Source organism: Hyla sarda, chromosome 1 (assembly GCF_029499605.1).
Source record: "Hyla sarda isolate aHylSar1 chromosome 1, aHylSar1.hap1, whole genome shotgun sequence".
In the NCBI taxonomy this organism is placed as follows: Eukaryota; Metazoa; Chordata; class Amphibia; order Anura; family Hylidae; genus Hyla; species Hyla sarda.
Window position 1 is genome coordinate 302,047,718 of NC_079189.1, and position 12,413 is coordinate 302,060,130.

The 12,413-nt window shown below is 43.8% G+C and overlaps 1 protein-coding gene across 7 annotated transcripts in view; it reads left to right on the plus strand.

Moving 5' to 3' along the window:
* The window catches only part of JAK3 (Janus kinase 3), a 264,164-nt gene that overhangs the window by 209,737 nt on the left and 42,014 nt on the right, over window positions 1-12,413 (plus strand). For all 7 annotated transcript variants that reach the window (XM_056518127.1, XM_056518128.1, XM_056518131.1 and 4 more), the window contains one exon: window positions 9,217-9,406. In XM_056518127.1, coding sequence (XP_056374102.1) covers window positions 9,217-9,406 — 190 coding nt within the window. The remainder of the gene's footprint in view (window positions 1-9,216; window positions 9,407-12,413) is intronic.

Sequence of the window (12,413 nt, forward strand, 5' to 3'; positions counted from 1 at the left end):
GAGAAATTACCACCTGTGGCCTAATTAATGAGGTAGCAGAAAGACAGTGTAGTCTGGGCTCTCCCCAGAAGACAGCAAGATGGCTGTAAGGGGAGGCAGGGGTCCTAGTGAGGAACACACAGCCCAAGCTGTGAGTGGCCCCAAGTGTGGACAAGACACACAGCAAGATGTTGCAAACGTTGTGTGTGAACAGTTGAGCAGAAGGTTGCAGGAGGCATAAGTTTAACTGGCTGGAAAAAGCCCACCAGTTGATAGTAAGGGCACGCTAGATTGTGTAGTTAGTGACTAGACGGTCTAGGGTTTTGTTTGTTCCTGTTTTTATTTATCCTGCAACCTGTCTAATAAAGCTGGTGAGGGGCCGGACTTGCATAAAGTACTGTTGTGGTTAGCCTGCTGATTGAAGTGGAAACATGTCCTGTGGCGGTGTCAAGGACAATCCCAGAGCTATCCCCAGGGAGAAATCCTTACAATTGGTGGAGGATGCGGGTATCAAGTTGTAGGGAAGTTGTTGCCAGGTGCAACCAACCGTGCATATTGCAAGTGGGACAAACCCAGCTGAGGAATACAAGAGCAGGATTGAGCCTGTGGTAAATGCGTTGCTACGGGCAAAAGATCGCATCAAGCGAGTTAGCGCTCTCTCACGTGAGGAGACAGGAAGGGTCACCTGCGCAAGGCAACATCAGTAAGCCGTGGGTCGACATTGAAATGCCATTGCTAGGAGCAACCGACGTGGACAGCAACCGATTGTCACCAAGAAGGATGCTATGGTGAGCACCTTGATGAAATTGAATGCAGTTCAGCAAGAGGATGTTTTCGCACCTGATTATCCTCTGGTCAGGAAGCCAGAAAAGATGGACGTGAGGACCCGTGAGTTACTGATGGGTGGAATCCCACTGTTCGGGGATTTGGACTGTCACCAGGCTGTATCCAGAGTCATGCCAGACATAATACCTTTTGTGATGATTTGACCAGATACTGGTAAGACTGTTCTGATTGACTTTGAAACTTGTTATGGGACAGTGAGCCATGTTATGAAGGTGTGTGCCAAGCTTGAGATAGAGATTATACTGGGCAGAGACTTCCCATGTTTTTGGCAATTGTGGAATGAGGAGAGTGTGCCAGAGAAACTGCACACAAAGGTTCCTGAGCTAATGATGGGCGGTGTGTCAATACTTGACTGTGTGAACTGTCCTATAAATTTTGAACCTTTTTTGTCAAAAATTCATGCCTATGTGTTCTGAAGTAATGTGTACTGCTGCCAACTCTGACGGGACAAAAGAAAACCTGTATGAGCTGTTAGAAGATGGTAAAAAGATGATTGCTTTGCTAGAGCCTAGGGGTATAATAGGTCTGGTGAAGCTGGACCCTGTCATAGTGTCTATACAGTTAGTAATTTGGGGTTAGAAAACTGTTAATGTCTGTATTTCTACTCCCTATGGTACTGTGAGTTACAAGGTTGCAATAGAGAGCTCCTTGGAGTATGATGTAGTACTAGGGACGGATTCTCCATTTTTTCAGCAATTATGGGAAGACTGTCAGGTAACTAGAACAGATACACCTGATAGGCCCATAACACTTGACTTGCACCACACAAAAGTTGAGAGTTACTCAACAGAGGCTGAGGATGAAGAGTGTCAGCAGTCACTAGATATATGTCAGATAGGGATCTGCCAGACTGCTGGGAGAGCTGAAGAACAGACCTCGAGTCAAGTCCAAGAGGATCCAGACACTCAAGTGACAAGTGTGCCTCTGACTGAAACAGAATCTTCAGTAAAACCGGAAACGGATCAGGTACAGGAACATGGGTTCCATCTGCCAGCTGAAGATGAGCTCAAGGTGGGGCTAGAATTGCACAGTCATCTGGAAGAGGTGACCGGAAAAGAAGCTACAGACTTATCTGTGGATAGTGCAGAAGTACTGAAGAGAGTACATGTGGAGTTGGGTGCTGCACTTACTGTCAAAGACAGAGTCCACAGTGAAGGAGATGTGATGTCTGGACCAGAGATGGATCGTGACCAGGAAGGTCAAACCACTGGACCAGATGTTGTTGTTGCAGACCCAGGAGCTCTTGACGTTTATGCGAGTGAGCGGAGAGACGGTGAAGTGAAAGAGAAGTCTGCCGGAGAGCAGAGAAACAGTACAGAGAGACTGTCCGGGGACTACCCTGAGGCCCAAGGGGCCAAGATTCTTGCAAAGGGGATGACAATCCCTAAAGGAGGAGAAGAGTTGGAACAAGATGGTTTGAAAGAGCAGGAAGCAAAGCTTCCGCTGCAGAAAAATGAGTTTGCGGCTCTGCAGGTTGAACTGTCCCGCTCCCATGATCTAGTGACCAGCAAGGAGAGAGAATTGGAGAGTCTGGCCAAGCAGGTCTCATTCAAGGATGAAGAAGTGAATGTCCTGTGTGAGGCATATCTGGCTTTACAAATTGATCACAAGGCTAGGTTGGTAGCCATCGAAGAGCTGGAGAAGGAGAAAGTAGTAATGGCTCATAAGGTGCAGAGCCTGGAGGTGCAGAACTAAACACACCTTAAGTCTCAAGCAGCTACCTTGGATTCACTGGGAACGCAGCTCTCTGAACAAGAGGTTCAACTAAAAGTCTATGAGCAGAAAGTGCCCAAGATGGCACAGCTGAATAAAGACAATGAGCAGCTGATAGAACAACTGCTGTCCCTGGAGGATACTGTCAAAAACTTGACAGAATTGCTGGAAAGTGAGAAGGTGAACTCTGCTAAGCTCATGAGTGAGCAGCAGAAACATTTAAAGCTACTGGAGACTGAGATGCTTTCCCTAAAAGTGTCGGAATCTGAGCAATGGACTCAAGAAATGGTAGAGTCTGAAGACCATGAGAGGAAGCCAGATGAGAAGTTCTCTGAAGCTGAGACTGAGATGAAACCCTATGAAAGGTCCTTTGAAGCTGCAGAGATATGGACATTGGATGATGAAAATGTTGGAGCAGAGAAGTTCTCTAAGGCTGAAGTTAAACCAGAGATAACTGCAGAAGTCCTGCAAATGGGTGATAAAGGCGTGGTTGATCAACAGCAAAGTTCGGGCGATGGCCGTACCGGTGACAGAAGACAAAGGCCTGGAGTATCTGCCTGGAGCACTGCACAGATCAAAGTGAAGAACCTGGCGTTGGAAAGGTGTGACATGAATAGAGCCTTTTACAAGTAATTTGTCAAAGATGACCAAAAGTCTTGTGCCTGGTGGCTGATGAAAGTGCGGAAAAGCAAAGGCAGTTGGACTCTGTCTTTTGAATACAAGTGCTCCTTCCCGGTGGTCTGAGCTGGGGTAGGGGGGTATGTGACACTGTCGCAAGGGAAGGGTGTATTTCCCTAGCTAACCCTGGAGAAACCTACACCTGTGGCCTAATTAATGAGGTAGCAGAAAGGGGAAGTGTGTTTAACTCCTTGGGTACGGAGGGCGTATCTATACACCCTCAGCCCACTCCCTTTTTATAACGCGGGGCCACGCCGTGGCCCTGCGTCATAGCGTACTGGGCCCGGCCATGGCTAATAGTGCACGGAACTGATCGCGGTGCCCTGCGCTATTAACCCTTTAGACGCGGCGTTCAAAGTTGAATGCCACGTCTAAAGTGAAAGTAAAGCACTGCCGGTTAGCTCAGGGTGCTGTTCGGGATGTCCGCTGTGAAATCGCGGCATCCCAAACAGCTGTAAAGACAGCAGGAGGGTCCCTACCTTCCTCCATGCTGTCCGAATGACTGCTCAGTGCCTGAGATCCAGAATCATTGGTCAATGGTTTCCTATGAGAAACCATTAATCAATGTAAAAGATCAGTATGTGCAGTGTTATAGCCCCCTACGGGAGCTATAACATTGCAATAAAAAAAAGGAGAAAAAAAAGTGAATAAAGATCATTTAACCCCTTCCTTAATAAAAGTTTGAATCACCCCCCTTTTCCCAATTAAAAAAATAAACTGTGTAAATAAAAATAAAAATAAACATCTGTGGTATCGCCGTGTGCGGAAATGTCCGAATTATAGAAATATATTGTTAATTAAACCGCACGGTCAATGGCGTACTCGGAAAAAAATTCCAATGTCCAAAATAGCGTATTTTTGGTCACTTTTTATATCGTGAAAAAATGTATAAAGTGATCAAAAAGTCTGATCAATACATAAATGGTACCGCTAAAAACTTCAGATAAAAAAATGAGCCCTCATACCGCCCCATATACAGAAAAATTAAAAAGTTAGAGGGGTCAGAAGATGACAATTTTAAAAGTATAAATTTTCCTGCATGTAGTTATGATTTTTTCCAGAAATGTGACAAAATCAAACCTATATAAGTAGGGTACCATTTTAGTCGTATAGACCTACAGAAGATAAGGTGTCAATTTTACCGAAAAATTTGCTGCGTAGAATCGGAAGCTTCAATTTTGTCGCTCAACGATTTTTTTTTTCCATTTCGCAGTAGATTTTTGGGTAAAATGACTGATGTCATTACAAAGTAGAATTGGTGGCACAAAAAAATATGCCATCATATGGATTTTTAGCTGCAAAATTTTAAGGGTTATGATTTTTAAAAGGTGAGGGTGAAAAAACTAAAGTGCAAAAACTGGAAAACCCTCAGTCCCCAATAGGTTAAAAGGAAGTCAGACAGTGTAGTCTAGGCTCTCCCCAGAAGACAGCAAGGTGGCTGTAGGGGGGAGGCAGGGGTTCTGGTGAGGAACACACAGCCAAAGCTGTAACGGCCCCAAGTGTGGACAAGAGACACGGCAAGACGTTGCAAATGCTGTGTGTGAACAGTGAGTAGAAGTTTGCAGGAGGCATAAGTTTAACTGACCGGGAAAAGCTGACAGTCAGGGCACACTGGATTGTGTAGTTAGTGATTAGACGGTCTATAGGACCATACAGTGCCATACAGTGGTCCGACTTTTTCCTGTTTTGTATTTTCTTATAAGAGGCCTTTGCAGCAGGTTTAACATGGTGATGATTCAGCTGGTTGATTCATTGCCACAAGGGCCATGCTCCCATATATGCATAAACTGGCATTCCTGGTCATGGTTTTAACCCCTTAAGGACCGGAGGTTTTTCCGTTTTTGCATTTTCGTTTTTTGCTCCTTGCCTTTAAAAAATCATAACTCTTTCAAATTTACACCTAAAAATCCATATGATGGCTTATTTTTTGCGCCACCAATTCTACTTTGTAATGACATCAGTCATTTTGCCCAAAAATCTATGGTGAAGCGTGAAAAAAAATCATTGTGCGACAAAATTGAAAAAAAACGCTGTTTTGTAACTTTTGGGGGCTTCCGTTTCTACGTAGTACATTTTTCGGTAAAAATGACACCTGATATGTATTCTGTAGGTCCATACGGTTAAAATGATACCCTACTTATATAAGTTTGATTTTGTCGGACCTCTGGAAAAAATCATAACTACATGCAGGAAAATTAATACGTTTAAAATTGTCATCTTCTGACCCCTATAACTTTTTTATTTTTCTGTGTATGGGGCAGTATGAGGGCTCATTTTTTGCGCCGTGATTTGAAGTTTTTAACGGTACCATTTGCATTGATAGGACTTATTGATCACTTTTTATTCATTTTTAAATGATATAAAAAGTGACCAAAAATGCACTATTTTGGACTTTGGAATTTTTTTGCGCGCACGCCATTGACCGAGCGGTTTAATTAATGATATATTTTTATAATTCGTACATTTCCGCACGCGGTGATACCACATATGTTTATTTTTATTTTTATTTACACTGTGTTTTTTTTTTATTGGAAAAGGGGGGTGATTCAAACTTTTAATAGGGGAGGAGTTAAATGATCTTTATTCACTTTTTTTTTCCACTTTTTTTTTTGCAGTGTTATAGGTCCCATAGGGACCTATAACACTGCACACACTGATCTTCTATGTTGATCACTGGTTTCTCATAAGAAACCAGTGATCAACGATTCTGCCGCATGACTGCTCATGCCTGGATCTCAGGCACTGAGCAGTCATTCGGCGATCGGACAGCGAGGAGGCAGGAAGGGGCCCTCCCGCTGTCCTGTCAGCTGTTCGGGATGCCGCGATTAGCCGCGGCTATCCCGAACAGCCCGACTGAGCTAGTCGGGAACTTTCACTTTCACTTTTAGCCGCGCGGCTCAGCTCTGAGCGCGCGGCTAAAGGGTTAATAGCGCGCGGTGCCGCGATCGGCGCTGCGCGCTATTAGAGGCGGGTCCCGGCTTCACTATGACGCCGGGCCCGCCATGATATGACGCGGGGTTACTGTGTAACCCCGCGTTATATCAGAAGAGCAGGACCAAGGACGTACCGGTACGTCCTTGGTCCTTAAGGGGTTAAAAATCTATAAAGGGTTGACCATATATTTACAGATCATTAAGGAATTAGGACGCATGAGTACGTCCTAAGTCCGGTCCCTGTCTATAATGCCGGGTCCCGGTTCCGGCGCCTATTCACAGCCGGGACCCGCGGCTAATAGTGCGCAGCTGCGATCGTTTGGCCACACGCTATTAACCCTTCTGATGCGACGCTCAAAGCTGAGCGCCGCATCGAAAGTGAAAGTAAATGCTTCCCGGCTGCTCAGTCGGGCTGATCGGGGTCATCGCCATAAAATCGCGATGCCCCGATCAGCTACCCGGAGAGAAGAAGGTCCCTACCGTCTTCCGTCGGCGTCCCGGCTCTGATTGATTGCTCCATGCCTGAGTTACAGACATGCAACGGCAAGGCAACAATCTGTGTATGCAATCAGCTATTGCAAGCTCATAGGTCCCTATAGGAGCTATGAGCTTGCAAAAAAAAAGTGTAAAAAAAAAGTTAACCCTTTCAGGTATTCCCTTCTGAATTAAAAGTTTAAATCAACCAGCATTTCCTAGTAACAAAATAAAACAGTGTAAATAAAAATAAACATATGTGGTATCACCGTGTGCGGAAATGTCCGAATTATAAAAATATACCACTTTTAAAACCGCATGTTCAATGGCGTAGGCACAAAAAAATTCCAAAGTCCAAAATAGCACATTTTTTATCACTTTTTACACCACAAAAAAGTGAATAAAAAGTGATCAAAAAGTCTGATCAGAACAAAAATGGTACCGCTAAAAACTGCAGATCACGGTGCAAAAAATAAGCCCTCATAGCACCCTGAACACAGAAAAATAAAAAAGTTATAGGGCTCAGAATATGACAATTTTAAACGTATAAATTTTCCTGCATGTATTTATGATTTTTTTTCTGAAGTAATACAAAATCCAACCTATATAAGTTGGGTATCATTTTAACCGTATGGACCTACAGAATAAAGATAAGGTGTAATTTTTACCGAAAAATGTACTTCGTAGAAACGGAAGCCCCCAAAATTTACAAAATGGCATTTTTTCTTCAAGTTTGTCGCACAATGAATTTTTTTTCCGTTTCGCCATGGATTTTTCGGTAAAATGACTAATGTCACTGTAAAGTAGAATTGGTGGCGCAAAAAATAAGCCATAATACAGGGTGCAAAATTGAAAGGGTTATGATTTTTAAAAGGCAAGGAGGAAAAAAAAAATGCAAAAACGTGAAATTGCTCAGTCTTTAAGGGGTTAAAGTGGTGGCACCAGTGTACTGTGAGACCTCACATCAATAGGCATTACAGTGGGAGGTGTGTCTGGGAACCAGCGGCTGCTATTACAGATTTTTTTTACATGCAACCCCAGGGGAACTGCTGCATATCCCTGGATGTACACGTCCCCCAAGTTGGGACACACTGGACTGTATTATTGAAGATCTCTCTCAATGACTTCTATGGACCAATAATCATATATAAGGACTTTTTTGGGTTTACCTCATTTAGTTCCCTGAACTGTCTTATTGTACTCCTTTATTATCTTTTTGTATCCTGTATGTAATCTGTTTCTGTATTTTTGTACATAGCACTATGAAACCTTTTTTCAAATTAAATGTTAAATAAATTAGCTCTGGTCTTTGCTCTCTAAACGTGAGCTCATCCATCTGATGTTTATAAAAGGGTAAAATTAGTGACTTGCTGGGACTAGCAATAGGTACACAGAGGTCTGTTGCAATTAACCCATGCATTGTCACGCTCTATCCACCAATAGTGCTTGATCATGAAATATGGAGACAGGGTTTTTTTTTTTTAGCACTGCTCTTAAAGGGGTTATCCACCATAAGGTGATTTTAGTACATACCTGGCAGACAGTAATGGACATGCTTAGGAAGGATCTGCGCTTGTCTTCGGGCTAAATGGCTATGTTGTGAGATTACCTTCTTTGCCTACAAATCCCATAATTCCATTTTCCTCCCTCCTGTACATCACCACCCCACCCACTGAAACAGAAAGGAGTTGCATCCATTCAAAAGACCTGTGGTTTTCAATCAGGGTGCCTACAGCTGTTGCAAAAATACAATTAGTTGCAGATTGATCTCTCTCCCACCAAGTGATCGCTCCACCCATTGAAGCAGACAGGCTTCCTGTCATCAGCTGACTAGTGGTGTCAAATCTCGGCCGCATTGCAACCTGGGAAAAATCTGAGACAACAGTCATTTTGTATGCTGTTTAAAATAAATATTGGGGTGAAAATCACAGAAGAATTGTGAGAAAACAGTCACACACAGGTACAGACACTATATTATGAACAACACTAACGTTACAGCCCCTGTAGCATAGTCAAAAAAAAAAAATCCTGGAATACCCCTTTAATACTTTTAAGCCAGCTGAATCTATACTTTTCCTTAACCAACATTAAAGGAAAACAGTTATCCTGTTCACCCACACTAAACCCAATACACTGGGTTATAGTGTGGGTGAACAGGAGACCAATAGTGTCACTGACTCCTATATGTACCTTTACTCCAGAGATCTGTCCCTCTGAAGATCTGCTTGCATCTTCTGTGGATTGTTCACTGGAGGCGGGCTTGCTGGCTTAATTTGAATATTCATTGTGGCTGGTCACGTGACGACTGCGCCGACTGAGCGCTCACATGACTAGCGACATTGAATATTCAAATTGAGCCAGTGGGCCCACCTCTAGCCCGCAATTCACAGAAGATCTTCGGAGGGACAGATATCCGGAGTAAAGGTACATAAAGGAGTGAGCGACACCTCATCGGTCTCCTGTTCACCCACATTATAACCCAGTGTATTGGGTTTAGTGTGGCTGAACAGGATGACCATTTTCCTTTAATTACCAGTCTTTTCAATCTACATCATATGTTACATTGAAATAAATACATTTGTCTTCCTTTCAGGGTAATTTTGGCAGTGTGGAGCTCTGCAGATATGATCCATTAGGTGACAATACAGGAGAGCTGGTTGCAGTAAAAAAACTCCAGCACAGTACAGCTGAACATGTCCGGGATTTCAACAGGGAGAGTCTCATTCTCCGTGCTCTTCATAATGACTATGTTGTAAAGTATAAAGGAATATGCTATAGTGCAGGTAAATTTCATATAGTACCTACTTATTTAATAAACTAATCTACGGTATTTAAAAAGGAATGGTCTGCTGCCTGTGATGGCCTGACAAAGAGGCATATGCCAGGGGAAAGTGACCTGAATATAGTCACTAGCTGACTATGTTCAGGCCATTAAAGTAAATGGGGCCCATTGCAGTTCATCACATTCTGTGTCTGCATCCTATTCTTGACAGAATGCAAACATGCTGTAATGCAGTGAACATAGCCTTACCCAATTAAATATTTTTTGCATGAGATCTAGAAATAGTATCTGAATCAAGGGAAAACATAGATCACAAATAAAAGGCATATATGCTGGTGTGGCAGGCAGCAACTGTATTGGCAATACACTACGCTGTTTGCATAGCACACTATGCTATTGTCATAGTGCGGCACAGAAGACAAAATCACCAGGCCATGCCAGGACTTAGTATAAAGAACAACTGTTCCTGGGTTATTGTACCACAAAGAGTCAGGGGCCTACAGTAGGTGCCTTAATCTAATGGATTGCAATAGGTTTATTGTTCTCTAACCCCATGGCTGTGAGGCAGTGAGCTGCATCAGCCCCAGCCGCATTCTGCATCTGAACTGTGCCTATATAACCCTGTAGCAACTCTAGCAGTCCAGATGTGAGAGCCATTGGCTCGAATGAATAAGTTGCCATGCATGTGCAAGGGCTACTGTACCAGCATGCTGCACTGGCAAGATGTGCACTACATCTGTAAGGCTAGAAGCATATTGTGCCTGTGGTTTCCATCAGAAGGGTCCGTCAGCATCCTGTTCTTGGTATATTGTGGCAGACAGCAGCGTGGGGCTATTCATTTCAATGGCTCAATCAGAGTAACCTAGTGACTCGGTTCAGGGAATTTTCCTCTAGTATACATTATTTTAATGGAACTCAATATTGCAGCAAACCACATAATTAATTTCTGTTTAAATAACATATACCAGCAGACAACTGCCTCATAGAAGTCACTAGGTGACCTGACTTAGTTTGGGCCATTGAAAAGAATGGCACCTGCTGCTATCCGTCACAGAATATGTTGGCATCCCATTCTTGGAGGAATGCCCCCGACACAAAATGTGAACGCAATGCGTTCCTTGCCTAAGATATCGAACCAAGTGCAATATATCAGCAAAATGTAATTGTGTGTGAAAACAATTGAACCCAACAGACTCAGATGTAAGTCAATGGGGTCCATCAGGTGCTGATGGTATCCATGCATTATACAATTACATATGCCATTAAATAAATTACATGCCATGGAATAATGGGCAAATGTATGTATGCAGCTAGCCAGTCGTAACAAGGCATCATTTAAAGAGGCACAAAACCCACATATTTGAGCAATTAACATTCTGATCTCACTACATGCCATTGCCCCTTCTAACGCTCGACTTTACCATAAATAAGGCTGGCTCAGTCCATTATTTAGCTCAGTACTGGAAGGGACACAACCAAATCTTGTTTCTGTTTCCCTCTGGAATCCTAGCTAACAAACCTGTGTTTGTTATAACAATAGTCTTCACCCTGTGACCCGCTAAGTATTTGACCCTTTTTATGTAGTTGTCAATTTGCATCTATTGTACTTGTGTAATCCCTGCAGTTTTGAAAGCCAAAAGTGTCACTGCTCCTGTGAGACCACTACTGTTAGCCTTTCCTATAGCAGAGAAATGGAAAGGGCATGCTAGGAGTTGTTGTTCCATAGCAGTGGGGCAGCAAAGCTGATTGGTTAAAGGGGTATTCCAGGCAAAAACATTTTATCCCCTATCCAAAGGATATGGGATAAGATGTCTGATCGAGAGGGGCCGGCCGCTGGGAACCCCCCGCGATCTCCCTGCAGCACCCGCATTCTATGCGGGAGCTGTGTCTCTAGTTTAAAGAACCTTTGGGTTTCCGGGACTGGGGACATGACATCATGCCACGCCCTCTCCATTCATGTCTATGGGAGGGGGCGTGGCGGCCATCACGCCCCCTCCCAAACACATGAATGGAGGGGGAGTGGTGTGACGTCACATCCCCAGTTCCGGAAACCCTGAGGTTCTTGAAACTAGAGACACAGCTCCCGCATAGAATGCGGGTGCTGCAGGGAGATCGCAGGGGTCCCCAGCGGCGGGCCCCTTGCCATCATACATTTTATCCCCAACCCTTTGGATAGGGGATAAAATGTTTTTGCCCAGAATACCCCTTTAAGTAGGGTCACAACTTTCAGCAGCAGTTTTGTGATAGGTTCTTTTTTTCTTGAGCCAAAAACAAAAGTAGGCCCATTAAGAAAGAGCCTATATTTCTCCACTTCTGCCTTTAGTTAAAAAACTGAAGAAAAAGCTACCACTAAAAGTTGTCTATGATATGCCCATCCTCCAGACTAGAAGAAAGCTTGAGCTCCACTGTAATCAGGGCCAGCTCTTGTCCTAGGCAAAATAGGCTGCTGCTTAGAGTCTTGTGACCACAGTTTTTTTGTAAAGTCGGCAGTGCTGTGGTGTCTCCTCTATGCGGCTGTCAGGAGTGCACTGTCACATCACATACACAGTAATTATTACTGTGTATGTGATGTGGTGTGTGCGCTCCTGATAGAGAAGATAGAGTGCAGTACCCCGGCTGCATGCTCCTCCACTATTATTCAGGGCTCCAGTCCTCCAGTACTGCAGGACTGACCCAATAATCCTGCTTACCCCTCCCTTCGCTATGGGGAGGGAGTTTTTTACAGTGTGTCACTCCAGTAGTAAGGTAATTACATGTGGAGGAGGTTTGTTACAGTGTGTCACCCCACTAGTAAGGTAATTAATTATAAGAGGAGGAGGTTTGTTACAGTGTGTTACCCCAGTAGTAAAGTGATTACGTGAGGTAAGGTTTCTTACAGCGTCTCACCCCAGTAGTAAGGTGATTACATGAAAAGGAGATTTGTTATAACGTGTCACCCAGGGCTCAAGTCCTGCAGGAACGTGTGGGAACTGAGTTTCCACAGCAGGAACACCGTTCCCATAGCTGGA